The sequence below is a fragment of the Anarhichas minor genome, unplaced genomic scaffold (genome assembly GCF_050575085.1).
Source record: "Anarhichas minor isolate MPS153535 unplaced genomic scaffold, ASM5057508v1 ptg000033l, whole genome shotgun sequence".
Lineage (NCBI taxonomy): Eukaryota > Metazoa > Chordata > Actinopteri > Perciformes > Anarhichadidae > Anarhichas > Anarhichas minor.
This window is the reverse complement of record NW_027466479.1, coordinates 5,291,621-5,313,514: the sequence shown is the minus strand read 5'-3', so window position 1 is coordinate 5,313,514 and position 21,894 is coordinate 5,291,621. Positions and strand designations below refer to the sequence as shown.

At 45.6% G+C, this 21,894-nt stretch overlaps 1 protein-coding gene across 22 annotated transcripts in view; it reads left to right on the top strand.

Annotated features, from left to right (window-relative positions):
• macf1a (microtubule actin crosslinking factor 1a) overlaps positions 1–21,894 on the top strand; it is a 187,635-nt gene that overhangs the window by 96,127 nt on the left and 69,614 nt on the right. For 14 of the 22 annotated variants that reach the window (XM_076105551.1, XM_076105550.1, XM_076105553.1 and 11 more), the window contains 25 exons: positions 1,831–1,983; positions 3,179–3,190; positions 5,201–5,355; positions 5,533–5,659; positions 5,757–5,940; positions 6,182–6,348; positions 6,478–6,656; positions 6,746–6,884; positions 6,976–7,169; positions 7,618–7,777; positions 7,958–8,041; positions 8,291–8,398; positions 8,494–8,592; positions 8,725–8,847; positions 9,004–9,095; positions 9,833–9,968; positions 12,218–18,304; positions 18,428–18,583; positions 18,807–19,022; positions 19,197–19,370; positions 19,487–19,774; positions 20,710–20,859; positions 21,021–21,254; positions 21,357–21,536; positions 21,627–21,800. In XM_076105551.1, the coding sequence (XP_075961666.1) occupies positions 1,831–1,983; positions 3,179–3,190; positions 5,201–5,355; positions 5,533–5,659; positions 5,757–5,940; positions 6,182–6,348; positions 6,478–6,656; positions 6,746–6,884; positions 6,976–7,169; positions 7,618–7,777; positions 7,958–8,041; positions 8,291–8,398; positions 8,494–8,592; positions 8,725–8,847; positions 9,004–9,095; positions 9,833–9,968; positions 12,218–18,304; positions 18,428–18,583; positions 18,807–19,022; positions 19,197–19,370; positions 19,487–19,774; positions 20,710–20,859; positions 21,021–21,254; positions 21,357–21,536; positions 21,627–21,800 (9,771 nt within the window). The remainder of the gene's footprint in view (positions 1–1,830; positions 1,984–3,178; positions 3,191–5,200; positions 5,356–5,532; positions 5,660–5,756; positions 5,941–6,181; positions 6,349–6,477; positions 6,657–6,745; positions 6,885–6,975; positions 7,170–7,617; positions 7,778–7,957; positions 8,042–8,290; positions 8,399–8,493; positions 8,593–8,724; positions 8,848–9,003; positions 9,096–9,832; positions 9,969–12,217; positions 18,305–18,427; positions 18,584–18,806; positions 19,023–19,196; positions 19,371–19,486; positions 19,775–20,709; positions 20,860–21,020; positions 21,255–21,356; positions 21,537–21,626; positions 21,801–21,894) is intronic. The other 8 variants (XM_076105558.1, XM_076105559.1, XM_076105562.1 and 5 more) reach the window with 1 other exon arrangement.

The window sequence follows — 21,894 nt, the reverse complement described above, 5'->3', positions numbered from 1 at the left end:
CACACACACACACACACCTCTGACTTGAAGCAGATGGCAGCGTTAGTGTGGGTAACGCTCCACAGGCCGGAGCAGCGAGCGTATCCTCAATACAGAGGCGCGTGTCACAAACAGCTGCTCTTTTCACAGATCTGTGTGCGTCTACAGCCACGTGCTATTATCTAACGCTGTGTGCGTCCATCAGTTTCCAGTCCGCTGTGCTTCGTCTCTCACTGAAGCTGATGCTAAAAGACCAAAGCTTCTGTATGGTAACGAACAGCAGAACCTTTTGTTTGACTCTCATGATAACCGAGGAGAGGATATTAAATCAGCCCTTTCACCCTCTTTCATGCAGAGATTACGGTTTTCATAAGACTTGTATCACTATTTGATGAATATTCAGATATTTTACTACTTCTTCATACACGGTTAGACTTCGTGAGCTCCAGATTTTGTAATAAGTTCATCACACCCAGAGGACCAGAGAGCATATTAACGCTTCTCTGATGATCAAATTGTTCTCATAGTGATGGCTGTTGATCCTGTGGTTCCAATTAATTTGGAATTCTTCATGCCCCCACGTTTGAATGTACCTCGTGATTAATTGAGTTTCCTCTAGCTCGTCATTTGAGTTGTTCTAGTCGTGCTGACCGCAGCGAACGCCGTCTCAGTGTGAAATTCATTTCTGGGGTGTAATTTGAAAGTTATTTATAACGGCCCCATTGTTCCCTTCCCTCCTTCTATCTCACTCTGTCTCCACCTCTCACTCAATCCATCAGTACCTCTCTATAATAAACCCTTAATGACTCTCTCTGCTGGGGGCCACACATAAATTGAATGTACTTATACTTGTCAGGGTGGAAGAGCTCACCCTTTTAAATCTTTAATGGATAGTGCCCAAGCTAACACGAGCAGCTGAGTCAGGAAGTCCACTCATCACAGGCTACAGGCTAATAGGCTATCCATCATTCTCCTTCATAATTCACAGTTCTTTTGGCGTAAAATAGATAACTTAAAGAAAGATGTATCATAATATTTTTAGTTAAGGATGCCAATGCCAGTCAGCCCATCCATCATCTCCCAGGATGAAGCCTCATGACTTCTCCTCTAGCGCCACCATGAGGTCTTGGCAGATTAGGAGAGAGACACAACGGGTGATATGTGTTCTCAACTGTAAATCAAATCGCTTTGAGGGATTTGGAAAATGTGGGTACACAGGAAAGCAATCCAGGCTCTCCAAAATCTTAAATAACTCAAAAAGCATTTCTTAAAAGAGCCAACATGTTTCGACCACTGTAGGTTGTTTGTTAAATTCCCTGACAAAGACCCATAGTGGTTGAAATATGTTGTCTCTTTAAGGATTTTGACACTATTTTCAGGCGGCAACCTCCGGTTCTGAAAAGTGGAGCCAATGCTGAAGTGCCATAAACTTATATTCTCCTTAATAACCATCAGGGGGCGACTCCTCTGGTTGTATAGAAGTATATGAGAAAATGACTCTACTTGATTTATTGCCTCAGTAAACATTGTAAACATGAGTTTATGGTCTCAATCTCTAGTTTCAAGTCTTCTTCAATACAGCATGATGTTCATTTAGTACATTATGCTCCATTTAGAGTCAAACAGACCATAAAGCAGGGGATGCTTTAGATGGCGACGGCCAAAATGCAGAACCCGAGGTGATGACTACGTCCTCTTCTTATACAGTCTACTACAATAATAAAGGCTTCATAGTATTTCCTTCCTGTTTATGCTGCTGCTGTTGGACCGTAAAATGAACCGCTGTTACTCTGAGACCAGCTAACCAACGTGAAGTGATCGGCAGTCCTAATGATTCTCTCCGTCCCGCAGGAGGAGAAGGAGCAGCTGATCGAGTACCGGAGCACGGTGGCGAGCCTGGTGGGCCGGGCCAAGGCGGTGGTGCAGCTCCGCCCCCGCAACGCAGAGAGCACCCTGGGACCCACAACACCCATAAGAGCCATCTGCGACTACAGACAGATAGAGGTATGGGGACCCACCACATACGTGTGCATGTTGTAGTTAGTTTCCGATACCGAAAACCAAAAAGAAACTGTAGATCCCATCTTAGCTCTGAAAAACCTGCGTTGTATCAGGAACCATTGACTTCCAGGACGAAGATGTGACAAACTGTGACTTCACCCACTCTATTGTTTTAACCCTCACCACCGACCGCCTATTCTCTGCCCTGCACTTCCTCTCCAAGCCCCTCCCACATCCACTTAGTGGCTGCTCTATTATGGCTCCTATATATATATATATATATATATATATATATATATATATATATATATATATATATATATATATATATATATATATATATATGTGTTTTTAATCTTTAAATTGATGAGTGCGTCTACACAATGTCTTTTCTCCGTCTAAGTGGTCCCTTTTGATGAATAATAGTGGATTTGTTTTTTTAGTAACTGCTCCAACTGCTTTCACTTCATTTTTACTGGCAAGTATAAATAGCAGCGCTCAACTTGGAAGCTGAACAATGTTCCAGCATTTATCCCTCACATAGTTCCCACAATAGATGATCTTTGCCTTTTGTTCTCTTCAGGAAAAAACAAAAATACGTGACTAGATCTTTGTAAACAGCCATAAGAGAGGAAGTAAAGTAGCGAATAATGAGAGTGGAGCTGAAGTTGTGCATTGATTCCCCTCAGTGCTGCTTTGATGTAACGCACACAGAAGGTCTCTCTCCCTTCCTCTCACTCTCAGCTGTGATGTCCTCTGGAAATCTAAGAGCCCATGAATTAAAGATCTGTCTCATCCCCTTTTGCTGGGCCCGGTCGAAAAACCTGCACCCCCATCGCAGCATGGGCACGCTGCTGCCCCCTCACGCTGCTATTTTTAGTTTGCTGTGTTAGATTCCTCGGGGTCAGTTTGTCCATCGAAGCATACTAAATGTGAGGTGTTGTATCCAGGTGAAGAAGGAAGGTGGTTTGGTCTTCTACCGAATCACCGATCTAGAAATCAGAGCTGAAACTTATGCTAAAAGAAATCAGTGTGTGCTGGCAAACATGCACATGACCAAAAGTAATCTTTCTCTCCTTCACTTTCCTGTGTCTCCTCCTTTCTCTCTCCATACCCTCATGTACCTTTTTTTGCCTTTCCCTCCTCACTCCCTCCTTCTCCTCTTCCTCATCCTCTTCCCTTCCTCTGGGCCGACAAGACAAACGTTCAGGTATAGCTGCCTACATTCTCCCTCTCTCACCTCAGAATCACACACTGCACACACGCCGCCCTGGTTGCTCCTCTCTTATCAGCTGATGTCAGGCGTCACTGTCATTAAAGTGGCGTGAGTTTGATACCCACCCTGGCAGGTGAAATTAGTTAAACAGTAGGTGTGTATGGATTTGGTCCTTCTACCTTCCTTTCATTGGATTTTCTGCCCTGAAACCAAAAAATGGAAATCGGGCCTGATCCATCAGAACAAAATGCTAAATTGTGGTTATTGTTTCGAGTAAAGAAGTTGGGTTATAGACAGTAGAGACAGACCGTAGCAGTCACATCTCCATGTGTGTCCACCATTTATTTACTTTCTTGTTGTACATACTCATGCTTTCACACTGACTGCACCAGAGGTAAAGGGGGATGAGGAATCGCTCAGAGGGGCGAGTAGTCGTGGGTTTGTAAACGGCATCAGCGCTGATAAGGGCAGGTGGCAATCAGTGAGCTGAACTGGATTTAACACGCCCTCGTTCAGCCAGCCAGGCAATAACAAGTCGCTGCTTTCAACTTCTGATTGACATTCCATGTACATAGCATTGCATTATAGGTATGTATTGATGACTGGTGTGTGCAGGGAGGGGGTGAGAGAGGGTGGGGGGTGGGGGAGGCAGCCCTAAAACACTTCCTCACAGTCTCGTGGCTTTGCCTTGTGTTTATTTTAGGAAATAAATGCTCTAATCACGACTTTGTTTTTGTCCCTTGCTGGGTTTCTTTAAATCACCACGTCACTGCTGTTTGTTTTTAACTCGTCGGTGAATTGGTGAAACCCAGTCCAGGTATCAATAAACCTCACTTTAAGGGAGCGATTGGAATGTTTTGAAGTGTGGTTGTATCGTCTGTGTACTACCTACAGTGGATGGCCAGTTTGGAAAAACAGACAGGAGAACCAGCACGGGAGCAAATCAATGTACTGCTGTAGACGTATTTTAGACACCTAAAAAAATCAATACCAGTTTAAGTGTATGCTTATATATATTATATATTATATATTATATATATATATATATATATATATATATATATATATCATAGCTTTACCTTGCTGTTAGAAAGCCATTCTGAAGGGGAACTGAAGCCTTCATTTTGTCCTCATCACCAGACTCTTTACCTCGCAGAACACAGGAGTTGACTGGTTAGCTGTTTATGTTGTCTGTAAAATTAACCTTTTTAGTTTCTTTAGATAACGACTTCAGTTCCCCTTTTGAAAGTGCTGTTTTCCGGCAAGGTAAAGCCATGAAACCATTTTAAAATTTAGCATACGCTTAAACTAATATTGATAGTTTTAGGTGTTTTCAATACATTTTGCTGCTGCCCCCCGTCCACAGCAGTATATTTCTTTGCTCCCTTGCTGGTATTCTTGTCTGTTTCTCCAAACTCCATCCACTGTAGGTTGGCTCTGGATAAATTCCTCATACTCTTCAAGAAATCCGAACTGGCCCTTTAAGTTTGGAGAATATTTGCTGCTTTCACAATAAAGGCTTCCAGTGTAGAGGTGCAAAGCAGCTTTCAGCCCACATTGCATCGTTCCCGTGTCAGGGTCTCTAATGTCATATCATTTTAGGGCTTCTGCTAACTTCATGAAATTCATGAATGTTTGTATTTTGTGTTGCATTATGGGTTTGTTGCTATCAACTTTTGGTTTACATGTTTTCACTTCTCTCCTCCCTGATTTGTCCTCTTTTTCATCTGATCTCTCCTCCATCCATCCTGTTATCTAACCTCCCTCATCTTTCTTTTTAACCATCAAAATCCTCCCTTTCCTCTTACTTTCCCATCTTGTTCTTCACGTTCTTCGCATCTGTTCGTCTTCCCTTCCTCGCTCCCAACATCTGTATTCCCATAACCTCCATATCCATATTTTTTTCCTCCATCCTCTCTTCCCCCCCTTCCATTCATGCTCAATCTATCCCCCCTCTCTTTTGCTGTGTCTGCATCCATCCTGCGCCCCCCCGCCTCCTCTCAGATCACGATAACCCGCGGCGAGGAGTGTGTGCTGGAGGACAACTCTCAGAGGACCAAGTGGAAGGTGATCAGCACGACGGGGAACGAGGCTATGGTCCCCTCGGTGTGTTTCACCGTCCCACCTCCCAACCAGGAGGCCATCGACACAGCCAGCAGGTGAGACGCATGCGAGGAGCACATGTAGTGTTGTTGTGGAAGTAAACAACAGGATAGTGATGGTTGTAAAGTTGGTGATAAGGTGTGGATGTTTTGGTGAGGAATTGGTTTCCAGTTTGTATAATAATGTGTCAGGAAGTGGTAAGAAAACTGTTGTGTGTGTGTGTGTGTGTGCAGGGCAGAGCAGCTGTACCAGAAGGTCATGTCTCTGTGGCATCAACTGCATGTGAACATGAAGAGTGTGGTGTCCTGGCACTACCTGCTCAAAGATATCCGGACCGTCTCTGGATGGAACCTGGACACGGTGAGGCTGAATTCCATTCGATCTGTCCTCTCCTTTTCCAGTCTGTCCCGCTCCCGTCCTCCTACTCACCGTCTCCCTCTTGTGTCTCACCCGTCAGGTTCGCTGTCAGGCCCCGGCGGAGCGGCAGCAGGGTCTGGATCACCTGGAGTCCCAGCTGGCCGACTTCCTGTCCGACAGCAAAGAGAGCTCCGTGTTCACGGCGGCCGAGAGACGAGAGCTGGAGAAGGACGTCCGGCAGGCCCAGCAGCACTGCCAGGACCTGCTGCTCAACATGGAGACCGGTGGGACAAATATGTACTCTCATGGATTCACACATGCCTCCTAAACACTCAGATTAGAAATGCCCAGGGGTGGGATGTAACTAAGTACATTAAGAGGTTCTTTACTAAACTATTTCCTTCTCATGCCACGTAATACTTTTATTCCATTACATCTCAGAAGGGAATATGTGAAAGCAAATGGCTGCAGTGTTACTGTTCAGGTCCCAAATAACTCCTCTTTCTCTTTTCTCCCTCTCTCCAGTGGAGAAGGACGAGTCGGTCTCCCGTTCGTACCTGTCGGAGCTGCAGAACATCACCCTTCGTCTAAATGAGGCCGAGCAGAGGCTGATGAGGGGGATTCAGACTCCGCCCCCCAGCCGGCTGTCAGGTGACAGCGCTGACAACACTGTCCAGATAGCGGAGCAAGAGGTCAGTTCGAGCCCCATCTGATGGTTGCAACTGGCAATAATTAATATCAGTTACTGTTTCTTGAAAGATGTGAGTTTTTGAACTCTACTTGGACGTTACTCACCCCCCTCATTTCTCATTCTTGTCCAGAAGCTGCAGTCGGATCTGGACGCCGTGCGCTCCAGTCTGGGCGACGTGTCCCGGCGCTGCGTCAGTTTCTTCGAGGAGAAGCCGACGTCCTCCGCTGTTCCCGTCCTCCGGTCTGAACTCAACCAGGCCGTGGAGAAGACGGACAAACTGCACAACCTCTCGACCGTCTACCTCGAAAAGTTCGGGAGCTCTTTCCTCTTTCTATCTATTCATCAACTCAGAAATATACGTGAATGTGTCACTCACACTTTACCTTTAACCTCCTCAGGTTAAAAACGGTGGACATCCTGATGCGTAGCCTGGATGAAGCGGAGAGCCAGGTCAGGAAGAACGAGAGCAGGCTAAGTGAAGAGGACATCGTTCCTGCTGACACGGCGGCCATTCATAGCCTCAAAGATCAACTAGGGGTAAGGGACACATTGTCATATAAACTAATACTTCATGTAGTGAAACTATTTGACCGTTGTGCTGCATCCTCTCCGTCCGATCTCTCTCCAGAGACGGCAGGCCCAGCTTGTCGAGCAGGAGGGCGTCTTCCAGGCTCTGCAGTCGGAGGTGGGTCGGGCCAAAGAGGCGGCCTCCCAGCTCAGCAGGCTCCACCCAGACCGCAGCCCCGAGCTGGAGCGCTACCAGGAGAGAGCCAATCAGGTGGCCGAGAGGTGGAGCGGAGTCAAGAGACAGATGGAGACACGGTGAGCGGGACGGGGTGACGATGAGGAAAGAGAGAAGGTTTGGGGAAGAGATGAGTAGGAGGACTAACAGAGGGAGGGTCAGTGTGGTGATTAATAGAGAAGTGTATAATGGCAGAACATGCTACAATATATTGTCTTTTATATAAACATTCTCATACTGGATACACTGCCCTCTTGGCGTTTTTCCTATTTTGTTGCATTACAACCTGGAATCAAAATGTTTCTTTATTTTGACTTTTTAAAGTGGTTCTATGGACAGATACTGTGGAGCTTTAGTTATTTTTCTGTTGGTCCATTACATAAAATCCAAATAGAAATCCATTTTAATTCCAGGTTGTAATGCAAGAAAATAGGAAAAAGCAGTGCACTGTACTAAACTTATGCTGTACTTAGAATAAACGTGTTTGTGCGTTGAATATTCCTAAAGTCTTTCCCCGTTTGATTGCAGACGGACCGATCTAGAAGCCCTGGGCTCGGCCCTGCAGCAGTACAGACACGGTCACTCCGCTCTGATCAGCTGGATCGAAGAAACGACGGAGAGACAGGAGAACACACAACCCGGACAGTCGGACAGCAAGGCGCTGTCCGAGCAGCTGGCCCAGCAGACGGTTAGTTACACTAAATGCTATGGATCGAGTCTAAGGAACGATTCAAGATTAGAAATATCGGTGCGCCTCAAATGTTCTATGATGGAAAAATAGGGATGAAACAAAATGGAACCGACATATTAAATCTGACAGACTTAAATACATGATATGTGTTCTTTATGTTCCGATTCCCCTCCTCAGGCATTAGTAGCTGAGATTGAACAGAATCAGGCCAAACTAGACGAGTGCCAGACTCACTCCAAACTGTACTGCACCTCAGTGAAGGTAAGGACTCTCATATGCAGCATGTCAAATATGTGAACTGGTGTGTGCGGAGCCGTTTCACTATGATGGTCCAAATGATCTGGTCGCCATTGTTCTGTGTCGCAAACAATCAAGAAGACGTGTAAATGCATTTGATAAGTGTCGGTTTACCAACTAGTATTACATTATTACATTAAAATACTCTTGTATTATGTGCAATCATAATACAGATATTTGACTTACTCATGTGTACACGGCTGTATTCTTTAGGACTACGAACTGCAGCTGATGACCTACAGAGCCTTCGTGGAATCTACGCACAAGTCGGCTGTCAAGAGGAGGAGGATGCACTCTTCCTCTGATGCCATCACTCAGGAGGTGAGGATGAGAGAGTCTGCTAAACTCTTGTGATTAATAATATTATATAATATAATCTATATCTTGTATTTGTTTCCGGGTGTTTCTCTCTGCAGTTCATGGACTTGCGCACACGATACACAGCCTTGGTCACCTTGACAACCCAACACGTAAAGTACATCAGCGATGCCCTGAGAAGACTAGAAGAAGAGGAGGTGGGGCTTTGTTTCGCTGTGTGTCTCCCTCCTGTTTGGAATGTGTGGTTCGATTAATTCACTGCAGTGCAAAGTATAAGGTGTAAGGTAAATAGTTTGAGATTTATCTTTAATTTTTTTTTATCTGTGCAGAAAGAGGTGGAGGAGGAGAAGCAGGCCAGGGTGGGGCAGGTCTCAGACCTGCTGGGCTGGGTCAAAGGCCTCCAGGGACGGACCGGGGGCCCCAACGCCGAGTCCTCACTTGCTGCTCAACAGGTACAACAGAAATCTAATATGATTACACACATTATTCCACAGACAAGTTAGGGTTATGCTTCCTCATGAATAAAATGTAATTTGCTGTTTGATTGAAACATAGACACTGGTGGTTGTACTGTACTGAGAGCATCATGCATATGTGTTCTTCTAAAGGCCATCAGTGAACAGCTGGCAGCCAAGAAAGACGAAGTGGCTGAAGCCATCAGGAGCACTCAGGGCTTCCTGCTGTCGAAACAGGCCAGCAAGTAAGATCACGCTCCACACATTCACTACACTACTGTAGCATCGAGCACAGAGAACAGAGCAACAAGCAGTGCATTCTCATCCAGCTGCTTGTCATGGAAATTCTGAATTAAAGGGATAGTTTGGATTTTTTGAAGTGTGGTTGTATGAGGTTCTTCTCCATAGTCAGTGTATTTCCCTTCAGCAGATGGAGTGTGGAGAAACAGACAGGAGTACCAGCAAAGGAGCAAAGCAATGCACTGCTGTGGACGTATTATAGACACCTAACAAATAAAATCAATATCAGTTTAAGCGTACGCTATATTAGAGTATTTAGTTTGTCTTATTATTATGGTTAGTTCAAAATTCACCATACTCACACAATATAAACAAACGTGTACTGTTGGTAATACACTGACTACGTACCTCATAACTATAACGCCACTTTAAAAACAGTCCAAACTATCCCTTCAAGCTGATTTTTGTCAGGTTTATTACAGTTTGGGAAATTTGGGGAATTGGATGAAACCTCAAGGGAATGTTTCAAATGGACAGGTTTACAGTGATATATATGTACTGTATTATATATTATCAGCTTGTTACTCTACCAAATGGTTTGTTTCAGCTTACAGTATCTAGAGCTTTTTCATGGGTAACATTCGTCTCAATGATACAATAGGAAGAAATCCTTTTTGGGTACATCGCACATTAAACTCACAAAGCCCACCCGCTCTAACCTTCTGCCTTGTGTCCTCCTCAGGTTGTCCCCAGAGGAGCGTGCTCATGTCGAGGCTCAGCTGGACGAGCTGAAGGCCGCCTACAACCAGCTGTGTAACAGCTCCTCCCAGCAGCTGCAGCAGCTGGAGCAGCAACTGGCCAAAGAGGAGGAAAGAAAGGTAGATCGGTTGAAGAGGGGGGGGTAGCGCCCATTTGAGACAAAAATGTATTTTCAGGTTTTGTAAGCTTGTTGAAATGTAATTGTGAAAAATGTTGCTGAAAACGCTTGCGAGCTAAGCGTGAGTTTGCGTGTGGGCCAGTGAGTGTGTGTGCGCGTTGTGCAGCATGTGTGTTCACTGATTTTTGACAAACATCACCACTATTGACGAGTCTCACTCATTGACTTGGTTCGGTTTAACAAACATCACAGACCCTGTTCAGACGTGCATCCAGATGATCTTAAAATAACTTTTTATTTTTAGCACTTTTGTGTGACCTCTTTTGTCATTCAAGGAGAGATGGTACAAATAATAGAATAAACGCTTTTTCAGAAAATGTGATTGTTTTCTAAATTAACACCGAAGGGAAAAGAAGAATTCTCTGGATGACACGTCTGAACTGGGCCGTAGCATGGAGTGTTCCACTGACTCACATTGTTCTCCTCAAAGCCTGCAGTCATTTCATCATCTATCATCATCATCATCATCATCACCATCACTGTCATTATCATCAGAAAATACATCTGCTGAACTGCTAACATGGTAATACATGGCCTAAGTGGTGCCGCACAAGTCATGCTAGCCGGTAGCTAGAAGCTTTAGCGCTCCGCTTTTTGTGGATCCATCGTTGGAAACAAATAATTTACGAATTATTATACCTTTACATTTTAATCATCTCAGTAGCTACTGAATAGTATCATGTTTCTTTGCTTTATGTGGTAGTAAAATAATGCCACTACATAAAGTAAACGCATCACATTGAAATATGTTTTACTGCATTAAGTTTACCCCTTGTTTGTGTACAATCGATCATTTATACATGCACAGTCAGCTCCCACTTTGTCATTCCTCTTCTGCCACATCCAATACGGTGCATCTGTCAAAAAAATGTATTGAATGTGTGAGAATTTCAGGTTCCAAGCAATCCTTGATGATAATTCTTGTCTTGACGGCTGCACCTCACGACCGATTCCTCTGTGGATGTTCTGTGTTTTTACAGGGAACTCTTATGTGACTAAACAAATACTCACTGAAGCGTAGACGCTTTGAAAAAGTCACTTTTAGGGGTTTTGAGTGTAAGTGCACCAGAGGCCAGCTATGCAAAAACAAACACTTCACCATTTGAGCATGTTGTGTCCAGATCACCAGAGTGTGTGAATGAGAGTTTTTGTGTTTGTTCTAATGCATACTATTAATGTGTGAAACTTTAAACCAGCATTTTGCTTGAAAACCACTAACAGCAGCCAGAGGAGAATTGTGGACATCCGAGCTCTGAGCCAAGGATCAGAATGGGAGACGGGAAATAAACTAAATCTGCAGATCAGTTTACTGTTCAGTTAGCGCAAGTGTAAACCATATCGTATCTCACAAGATAATACGGCCAATGCCTTGCCAATGATAATGAGTAGTAACAGTCTTACTGTATGTGATACATGGTATGTTGCAAAACAATCTGCAATTCATCATGGTATCTGTGCAACTGAAGAGCTAAACATACCATATAGTAATCCATAATCTATATAATCCATATAGTATTATCTTCCAGTCTAAAGTGAGGTCAGCAGGATTTAGTGTCAGTGCAGTGATAGGAGTCAGAATTAAGAGTGGCATGCAGATTGCTAACAACCAGCTTCTCACCTGTCGCGCCTCGCTCTGCCGATACATAAGCTGGCCCATTAGTGCGTGTGCCACGGGACAAGCCCGTACGGTAAGTAGCGCTCGCTTTCTCTCTTCTCTCTACTAGAAGTTGTATCCACCTCTTCCTCTGAACGCTTCTGAGTTCTTTTGTGTGTCTTTGTTCTCCTTTATCTTGAGCTTTTTCTGTATTTTTCTGTTGCTTTTTTGCATGCTTAGTGCTTGTTTTAGAATTGCAGTGCAGTTGTAAGTTTTAAAGCCCTTTTTGATGTAAAACAAATGTGGAAAATGGGAAAGAAAAGTAAAATTCCGTATATGTACAAATAATGAGCATGCGATTTATTTATTGGTTTTTAATTATATCCGTTATGTTTTTATGGCAACTGGTTGTGGGTTTTCCTCTTTTTCTAATTCTACCATCTGATTCTGCCCATAATATGCTAGATAGTATAATTAATATGATAACATAGCAACATAACTTGATTCATTTAGAGTCTCAAAGTGCCATACCACATTGTTCTTCAATGTTACTGGAATGAATGTCAACTGGAATTTTGTTTTCTTTATTTTTCTAGACCCAAATTGCCATTGCTGGAGTAATTGACCTGGGAACAGTGGAAACATTCCCAGTGTTCAGAGCAGCCCAACGTGGTCTTATTGACCAGGACACCTGCCATGTACTACTGGAGGCCCAGCTCATTATGGGTGGGCTCCTCCAGCCTGACTCCCCTCTCAATCTTTCACTGGAACAAGGTCTAGCTCAAGGCCTTATCGACACACACACTCGACAGTCCCTTTCCGAGCTAGAGAGAGCCTTGCTTTTGGTGGAAAATACTAAGTGTACAGATGGCCAACAACAAAATGTGTTGCCAGCAGCTGCAGCAATGGAGTCTGGGCTCATCAGAGAAGAGGTGGCACTTCGCATTTTAGAACTCCAGATGAACACTGGAGGCCTGAGGAGCTCAATGGGAAAAATGATGAGTTTGGAGCAGGCAGATGACAAGAGACTTTTGACTTCCAGAACCCTCACTAAGCTCCAGTCAAGGCAACAACAAAAAGAGCTGATCGATCCAAACACAGCCGAAAAATTAAACCTACACGAGCTACAAGAGCGCTGTGTTCTCGACGATGACTCCGGTCTCCTTCTCTTCCCTGTCAAACAGCAACCTGGAGGAACTGTCTGCCTCCGGTCTGGAAGAAAAGTTGGCATATTCCGCGCCATTCAGGAAGGTCTGATTGATCGGAAAGTTACTGTAAGACTTCTTGAAGCTCAGCTCTTTGCCGGTGGTATAGCTGACCCACGGTCTGGCCACCGATTGACAGTCGATGAGGCTGTTCGTCATGGGCTTATGGACCAGGATCTAGCTTGTGCCATGTTAGCGCGACAGCTGCAAAATGGGGGAATTCTAGACCCTTTCAGTGGAGAGCGCCTAGATTTGGAAGAAAGTATACGCAGGGATCTTCTTTCTCCTCGATTGGCTCTGTTGGTCCTTGAGTCTCTTTGGGCTTTCATGGGAATAGTCTGGCCTGAAACTGGAGAACTCCTGCCCATTGTTGAGGCTCTTCAAAAAGGAGTGATCTCAGGTGAGCTTTCAAGGAACATCCTAAGGCAGCGACATGCCATTGGGGCTTTGTACAACCCAGAAACCCTCCAGGTGCTTCCCCTAAACCAGGCTACTGAAGAGGCCCTTGAGCCCAGTGTTGTCAGTCTTCTCAAGAACACCCACATCCCAGATGTTCTTTCCAGCATGAACCAGTCAGGTACCCCATCTCTAAACCGCCTGAGCTGGGGTTCCACCAGCTCCTCTCCACCTCCATCCTCTCCATCGCCTTCATCATCTCCCGCAGGCCTTGTCTGGGATGCAACACCAACACATGACATGGATCCTGAAGAGCAAGCAAAACACAAGCTGCTGTTTCACCTCATGACTCACAGCTATGTGGATGCTCATTCCGGAAAAAGATTGGTGCTGCTCGACCCTGAGTTGGTGGAGTTGGTCAAAGCTACTGAACTCATTGCTGGAGCATCTAGAAGTCAAGTTGAGCCACGAAGCAGTTTGACCACAGATGAGCAGGAAAAGTTGAAAACGGTGAGACAGTTTAGTTTGGCAGCTATTGGGATAAGTGACACACAAACTGAGGTTGAGGAAGAAAGTTCCGATGTAGTCACACCAAATAAAGAAGTTGAGAAGAATGGTACAGGTAGTCTAAAAGAAAGGTATGATGGAGAAAATGACTACAAACTGCTGCATAAACCATCAGTAACTCCAAAGAGGGATTTAGCCTTTGAAGCTAACAATGAAGTTGGTGTGAATAAAAAGGTTAAAGAAAAAGCTCAAAAGAAAGAAATATCCGACCATGAAAGTTTAATGGCTTCAGCTAAAGGACCAAAGGAGCTGGTAGCAACTGAATTCAAACCCAGGGATAGTGGTGGCCAGCAGGGGACTAGAATTACAACCACATCAGAAGAAAGGAAAACCACAACAAAACCTCTCAAGTCTATCACACTGGGAGCAAAAGCAACTGAAGATGTTCAATTTAAACAATCTGATATAAAGCATTCCCAGACTGAATTAGAAATGACCAAAGAAAAGATGCCTATGACAGAGACTGACTCAAAGCATGCAAAACCTCAGATTGATATCCGTGAATCAGAAGTGGAAAAGGAAGGGGAGGATGCTGAATGGGCGAAGTTGGTCCTAGAGCTCAAACAGGGAGGTCTGATGACAGAGGAAGGGGAAAAGCTGCTCCCAGATGAGGCAGTGGCCCAAGGTGTCCTTCCTGGCCACACAGCAGTTAAATTAATGGCTCAGACTGGTCTGTTTGGGGGTTTCCTAGATGCGAGCAGCGGTGAGTCACTTAGCATGGAAGATGTTATGCAGGAGGGTTTACTGGGTGAAGATCTAATGTGGAGTGTGCTGAAGTCAGATAAAATGCTTGCAGGGGTTGTGGATGTAGAGAAAAAGCAGATCTGCGGGGTAAGGGAGGCTGCACAGGCAGGGTTGATCGACCCCAACACCGCTGCGCGACTTCTGGAAGCCCAGGTGGCGTCTGGGGGGATTGTTGACCTATGCAGAGATAAGAAAGTCTCTGTCACCCTAGCAGCAAACCTGGGACTGATTGAGGAGGATCAAAGAGAAGAACTGGTGGCACTAGAGAAGGCATACAAAGGAAATGATACAGATTCAGCAACTGCCCTCACTAAAGCCAGTTTACAGCTACAGATGGAAGGTGTTATTGACCCAGAGTCCAAGTCTCCAGTTCCTCTAGAGCAAGCTATTCAAAAAGGGTTAATTAGATCTGAAGAGGCTTATCAGGTGTTGGCAAGGCAGGTGGCTGAGGGTGGTATAATACATCATGCTTCAGGGATGAGGCTGTCAGTTCCTGATGCTGTAGATAGAGGACTAGTGGATCGGTCCATTGCGCCTGGGCTGGAAGAACTAGAGTGGGTCTACCAAGGAAAAGTCAGCCCTTCATCTCACCCAGAAGCTGTCATTTTCCAGGCATTGACTGGAGCCATTTTAGACCCTGACTCTGGATGTAAACTGACATTGACAGAGGCCGTTTCTAGGGGTCTTCTGGATGAAAATATTGCCAGTGACGCCATGACTTCTTCTACTGTAACACAAGGGGCGATTGACCCAGAAACTGCACGCATTGTGCCTTATTCTGAGCTTGTAAAAAGGGGGAAGATAGATATTGAAACAGGCAAACGCTTCTTGGAGGTGAAAACCTTTAGAGGTGTTCAGGATGGGCACACAAGAGACATCTTGACCCTTCCTGAGGCAGTTGCATCAAAGCAAGTTGACCCAGTTCCAGCATTGAGGCTTCTTCAAAGCCAGGCAGACAGCGGAGGGATCATTGACATCAGTACTGGAGAAAGGCTTCCCCTATCTGAAGCCTGTGAAAGAGGTTTAGTTGAAGACAATATGGCCAGGGTAATAGCCACAAACCAGTTTTTGAAAGGAGGCTTACTTGATTCTGCCACTGGGCAACAAGTCTCTAATCTTGAGGATGCCATTGCAAAAGAACTGATCTCCAGTGACATAGCTTCAGAGATACAGGAGAAATTGGCTTCTGTGGAAGTGGAGGGGGATGAAGGCAGCACTACACCTGTTGCCTCATCAAGTGGCACATACAGCCCTGCTGTTATAATGTCAGTGTCCAGCCCAGACAGTCCAGCAAACTGGTCAGACGTAAGCTCGGAGGTGCTTTCAAGGCCTCCACTTTTAAAGAAAGGTTTAGGAATTACACTGGACGATGGAAAGAGATTGACATCTGTAGTATCAGATCACTCACTGTTTTATGACCCTACTACAGAAGAGGACAAAATTGAAGTGTCAGTGGAAGAAAAGGCTGCAATTGAGCCCGACCAATCCCTAGACCTCTTGTGTAAGTTTGTTACTAATGTTGAGAAAAGAGTTCAGGAAGCCATAGAAGAGATTGTGCCACAGACAAACATCCGTAAATCAGAGCCTCTTCCTAAGCAAAAGCCTGATGAGAGAGTGCAAATAGGTGCAAGTGAGACCGATTATAAACGAAAGGGGAACATTTTCAGAGATGGTCTTGGAGAATCCATTCAGGCACATGTCTATGATATCGACAAAGATTTACAGGGAGAGGTCAGAAAAGGAGCGGCTGTTTTAAAGTCAGGTGAGGAACCCGTGGATGTTGGGAAAAAGGAGTGTGATGAGGGCACGTTGGTGGTTCATCATGATTCTGAAGATGGAAACCAGGCAGGTTTTGTGGCAGCAGAGTTTAGAGATGAGGGAGAAAGAAACGATGGCATTGAAGTGTCTAAATTGAGTGAAGAGGATTATAGAAAGAGTGATGTGGCAGCACAGAGAGATGATGTTGAAGACAAGAAGGGCAATAAAGTGGAGAAAGATAAACCTTTAAAGATTGAGATCAAACCTAGCAATGACGCGGAGCAGTCAGACCAGTTGTTGACCTCTCCATCCAAAGAGACGGAAAGCAAAAGCAAGAAGAAGAGGAAGAATAAAAGGAACGGAAAGCCCAAAGGATCAGAGAGAGAAACGCACCTTCCAGAGATGAAACATTCATCTGAAATCGATCAAGCTGGTGCAAATATTGAAGGACAGCCTACGGCCATTGATGTAGTTACATCACCAGAAGAATACCAGAAATCACAGATTCAAGGGCATCCCAAAGGAGAAAGTGAAGCAAAGATTGCCGGGAAAGTTGAGGCTCAAAATGATTTGGTAAAACAGGGAACGGAAGCAGTTCCAGCATCTCTTGAATTGACAGAACATACCATTGAGACAGAGAAAGATGCAATAAAAATAGCTTTGAAGGATACAGAAATAGGCGATAAGAAAGAGGAGATAAAATGGGAAGAGCAGAAAGAGAAAGTAGAGGAGAAGGCTTCGGTCTCTCAGCAACCAGAACAACCAGAGAGCAGTCAGGGGGTAGCGAAAAGGAGGGAGCAAGAATTCCCTCAGAAATCTGCTCTCCCAAATGACGAGAAAGCGGCCCTGATACTGAAAGCCAAAGAGAGCATCCTCAAAAAGGTGTTTGAAAAAGGTGTGAGTGAGAAGCAGGCTGCGGAGGAGCTGCATGCACTGCGCAAGGAGGTGGGGAAGAAGGAGAGTCGAGGCAGGACTGTAAAAACACAATCTCTGCCTTCTAAGGCTGGTGGAGTGGAGGGTCATGATGATGATGTCAAGAGACCAAATGGTTCACCTAAAGAGAGTGAGGAAGAGATGAGGGACAAAGAAGACAAAATGACGTTGAGAAGGGTCAAAGAAGATAAGACCGAGAAGAAACTTTCTGTCAAGGAGGACATGGAGACCAAGGTTTCTTCAAATGAGAAAGAAAAGAACAGGAGCTTTGGAAAGGAAGACGTTGAAACGGCCTCGTCAGTCCAGCCTAACGAAACCGAGCAAAGTAAACGCAGAAAGAAGAACAAGAAGACTAAGAGGCTAAAAGTGACAGACAAAACCGAGCCTGACACCGAGGAGTTAACGACAGAAAAAGTGGATTCTGACGTTGCAAAAGAAATTACCACAAAATCTGCAATGGCAAAACCAGATTCAGATAACTCAACTTCCACTATGGAGCAGAAGATGGACCCACAGTCAGCCAGTGGTGTCGTGAGACCTTCAGTTGTTGAAGGGGAGAAATTTGTAATTAATGTTAAAGGAGATGAGACCAGCCAACAAAGTCCACCATATTTATGTCAATCAGAGAAACCCTATTCTCACATTGAGGAACACGTCCAACTGGCAGCGGTTACATCTGTTGAGAAAGAAGAATCCCATTCAGAAACCAGGAATGCTGCCGAATCCATTGGCTTTTCTCACAAGGCTGTGACCTGCAGACCAGACATCCAACCCACAGCTCAATCAATTGCTGCTGGCACACAACCAGATAAAACGGCAGGGAAAGGTAAAAAGAAGAAAAGGCACCAACCACCTGAAGTTGATTGCACCAATGTTCCCAAATCAAAAGACCAACAGCAGCACCTTGAGTCCCCGGAATCGGCGCCTTCGCTCTCAGAAGACACTTCAACCGAGTCTGAATCGCCTGGAGTCACTGAGTCTGATACGGCCTCCGAGAGTTGGGGGGAGGGAGAAGACGATGTCAGAGAGAGTCGAGAAACTGTGTCAAACAAAGAGCGGAGGACATCCTCGACCGGCAAGGTAAGAAGTCGCAGATCATTTGTGAAGGATATATAGACATTTCTTAAGAAGAAGCTCTATGCTGCCTACAGTTATACATACATGTAATTATGTTTTATCATATTTTATTTTTTTTTCCCAAAGTCGGCATTAATGCGTCAGGAGTGCTTGGAGCATGACCAGCGAATTGTAGCCCTGCTCTCCATGATCAGACACGTTGAGGTCCGACTCAAACAGCAGCAACAGCAGTCTGTCGGCCGCAGCCTCATCGCCTTGGATGACATCATCAGACAGACTGAGGTGACAGAATAGGCAAATTTACCTGGTAGAGATATGCTGTTAAATGAATGTGACGCCAGCCAACGTGAATGTACGTTTGTTGACGCTTGAATTATTTTGCAGTTTCCGTTGTGCATTTGGTTCCGAGAGTGAGACAAATAAAAAAGCTGATTAGTGGATTAGTCTCAAAAAAACAAAGCGCATCAAGAAAACCTTTGTTTCCTTTTCTTAATCCGTCTCTCAGACTCTGGACCTCGAATTGCGTGACTTGGAGCCCACGGTCACCGAGGAAGTGGAGGCCGCTCAGGAGCTGTTGACGCCCCAACCCAAAGACGTTCCTCCACAGCTCCTATTGGCCTTGGAGAAGGACAGGCGGAGCTTGGCTCGAGGGTACGAGGCTGCCAGAGCACTTTCTGAGGGCATTCTGCAAAGTCTACGAGACCATAGAGACTCGTATAAGGTAAAAGGAGCAGGAAAATAACTTGTGTACTAGGTGATCATTTGTCGTAGAGGTGACTTGGAACCATAATTCTTATTTGATTTTTTTAGATGAATTACCCTGTTTGGGTTCAGAAAAAGTCCTCGTTTCCTCTTTGTACATTTTTTAATTGAATCACTCTTGCGTTTCTCTCAGGAGGCGGTAACAGCTGAGCAGAAGTCACTGGGAGGACAAGTGGAGAGTCTGCTCTCTTGGTTGCGGGAGACAGAGGCTCAGATGAACAGTGGAATGGCGGGGATGGAAAAAATGGAGAAGGCAGAGAAAGATGACAATCGTGATCAGCTCACACAGCAGCTGAATCTCTGCAAGGCAAGTTGTCCGTGGATCATGTGGTAACAATCTGAGACTCTGTTTGTCTCTTTGCACCACCCTTAGAGCTATGGAGGAATAACGTATCTACCCCTTTCCTTACTCTTTCCTTTCAGGAGCTCCAGTCCGCTCTGACGGCTCGCTCCGGTGAGGTCAACAACGCGGCCTTTGACATCCAGGTGTTCATCTCGGAGCGGGCCCAGGACCTGGCCCCCGAGCAGAGCCGGCGGCTCCTGGGGCAGCTCCAGCAGCTCCAGAGGGCATTCCACCTGGCATCAGGCCAAGCCCAGGCCTGGGCCGACGCCCTCTCCGCCCAGAGAGCGAGGGAGGAGGATCGGCAGCGCAGGGAGAGAGTGAAAGAAGAGGAGAAGGACAAAGACAGGCGGAGTGCAAGGGAGAGAGAGGTTTGGAAAAAGACCATTGAGTGGGAATGGTTTGAAACGCGCCGCTGTTTCTCACTAATACATTATAAATGCGGTTAGCTTGACTGGACTATATTTCACAGCTTCATTTGTCATGCTGTAAACTATCGCCAAGCTTTCTTACACAAGTTCATAGTACTCACGTTCTATAAAATCACATCAAACTCATTTCACAGTAGAAACTGTAAAAGCCTGACATAACTGAGCTAACCTCCACCTCCATTTAACTCGCACTGCCATCATACATCACCTCAAACCTATTCTCAACATTCGATAGCTGGAAAGCAACCCAGTGCTGCTCTTGTTGCCAAAGCTTTGCCACATGACATGGACAGTATCGCCACCCTCAATCCTACCACACAGGCTTTTAATGCAAGTGTGTTTGCTACTCTGCATGTCTCTATAACGTGTTTTATTAACCTGTTTGCCTTGCTGTTCCAGATTGCCACTGAAGGAAATCGCTTGTGTCACGGCGGTAACAAAGGCTAGAGATCTGATAGCAGAAAAGGCCTCGCTGGCTACGGCGCTTAACTGTTTTTCCTCTTGTCTCACCGGAATGCGGAGGGGAAAGAGGAAAAACGGCAAATAAACGTGTATTTGTTTGATTTGTGTCGTCTGTTGTCGCTTGACCAACATGTTGATGTGAAGATACTTTGTGTGTTTGTATGTCTGCGTATGTGTGTGAGCGTGAACTCTGGACACAAACTGCTCAAAGCTTGGCAAAGTGTGCACTACACAAGAATTACATTGAATTTGTAAAAACTGGTGGTTTAGATCAACAACTTAAAGAGTCTGTTCCTGCAACATGATCCAGTGTTAAGTGCTTGTGATGGACTCGTGTCAGCATCCATTTTCCTCACATGTTCTCTCTTTATGGGTCTATCCCCCCCCCCCCTCTACTCGCTCACTTCCCTCAGGTGGTTCAACAGCAGAAAGCCGAATGCTCTCAGAAACTAGAAGGCCTCACCAAGTGGTTGGCTGGAGCTGCCAGCCTACTGGCCAGTCAGAAAGGTGGAGCGGAGTCATGTGACGTGAACGCCTTGCAGGAGAAGCAGAAAAGACTGAAGGTACGAAATGTCTAGAATCTAAAGGGCAAAGGACCGAAATGACTACATAATGACTATATGTACATTCAGCTCACTTATAATCTAATATTAGCATTTTAACTCACTAAATTTGCCTTCTTAGTTTACTATTTTGACCAAATACATTTTGCCTCGATATCCAGGAAGCACAGAAGGACCTCCAGACCAAAGAGGAGGGCATCGCCGAGACCATCCGCTCCGTGGAGGAGCTCCTGGCAGACCGGAGAGAGAATCTGAGCCCAGAGGAGCGGGAGAGCCTCCAGGGTGCGCTAACGAGAATGAAGGAGCAGTACAGCGCCCTTAAAGATTCAGCAAACACGTCGCTGTCAGAGCTGGACACGGCCATCAACACCACTGTACAGCAGAACACACAAAGGGTGAGTAGAGGAGTGGTTACAGACTATAAAAAGATGTGTATTATTGTTTGCATGTAGCTTGTTTTGTACTCACCCTCCCCTTTTTTCTCCCCTTCCCTCCAGGCGAAGGCTGTGGAGGATCTCCAGGAGACCCAGGGCCAGATAGACTCTCTGCTGAACGAGTTGTCCTCCCTCAACCAACCAGGCGGAAGAGCAGTTGGATCCGGAGTGGCCCAAGATTTCGCCGATGCGCCGTTCTCACAGCCAGAGGGCGCTGTGATGTCACACACAGAGGCGCTGCAGGTTTGGAACCTCTGCTCCACGTGCAGCAGATTTCTGACTTTAGAACCTAACAACGTCACAAAGTTCCTGACCCTTCGATCTCTCTCCCAGGCGGAGCTTCAGCAGCTCCAGTCTCAACAGGCCCAGCTGCTTCAGATCGCACAGTCGACCCGCTCCCTTCTGGACCAGCCCGACTCCGCTGTGCCTCCTGAAGAGAAGCAGCGTCTCCGGGCCGCCCTGGACCAGCTGCAGGCCCAGCACCAGGAGCGGCTGCAGAGCTGCCAGGTACTCAAAATGAATACAGATGTGTGTTAAGTCTGCAGCAAGGCCTCCTGACCTATTTATGTGACCTGCCTTATGTGCTGATGTGTGATATATG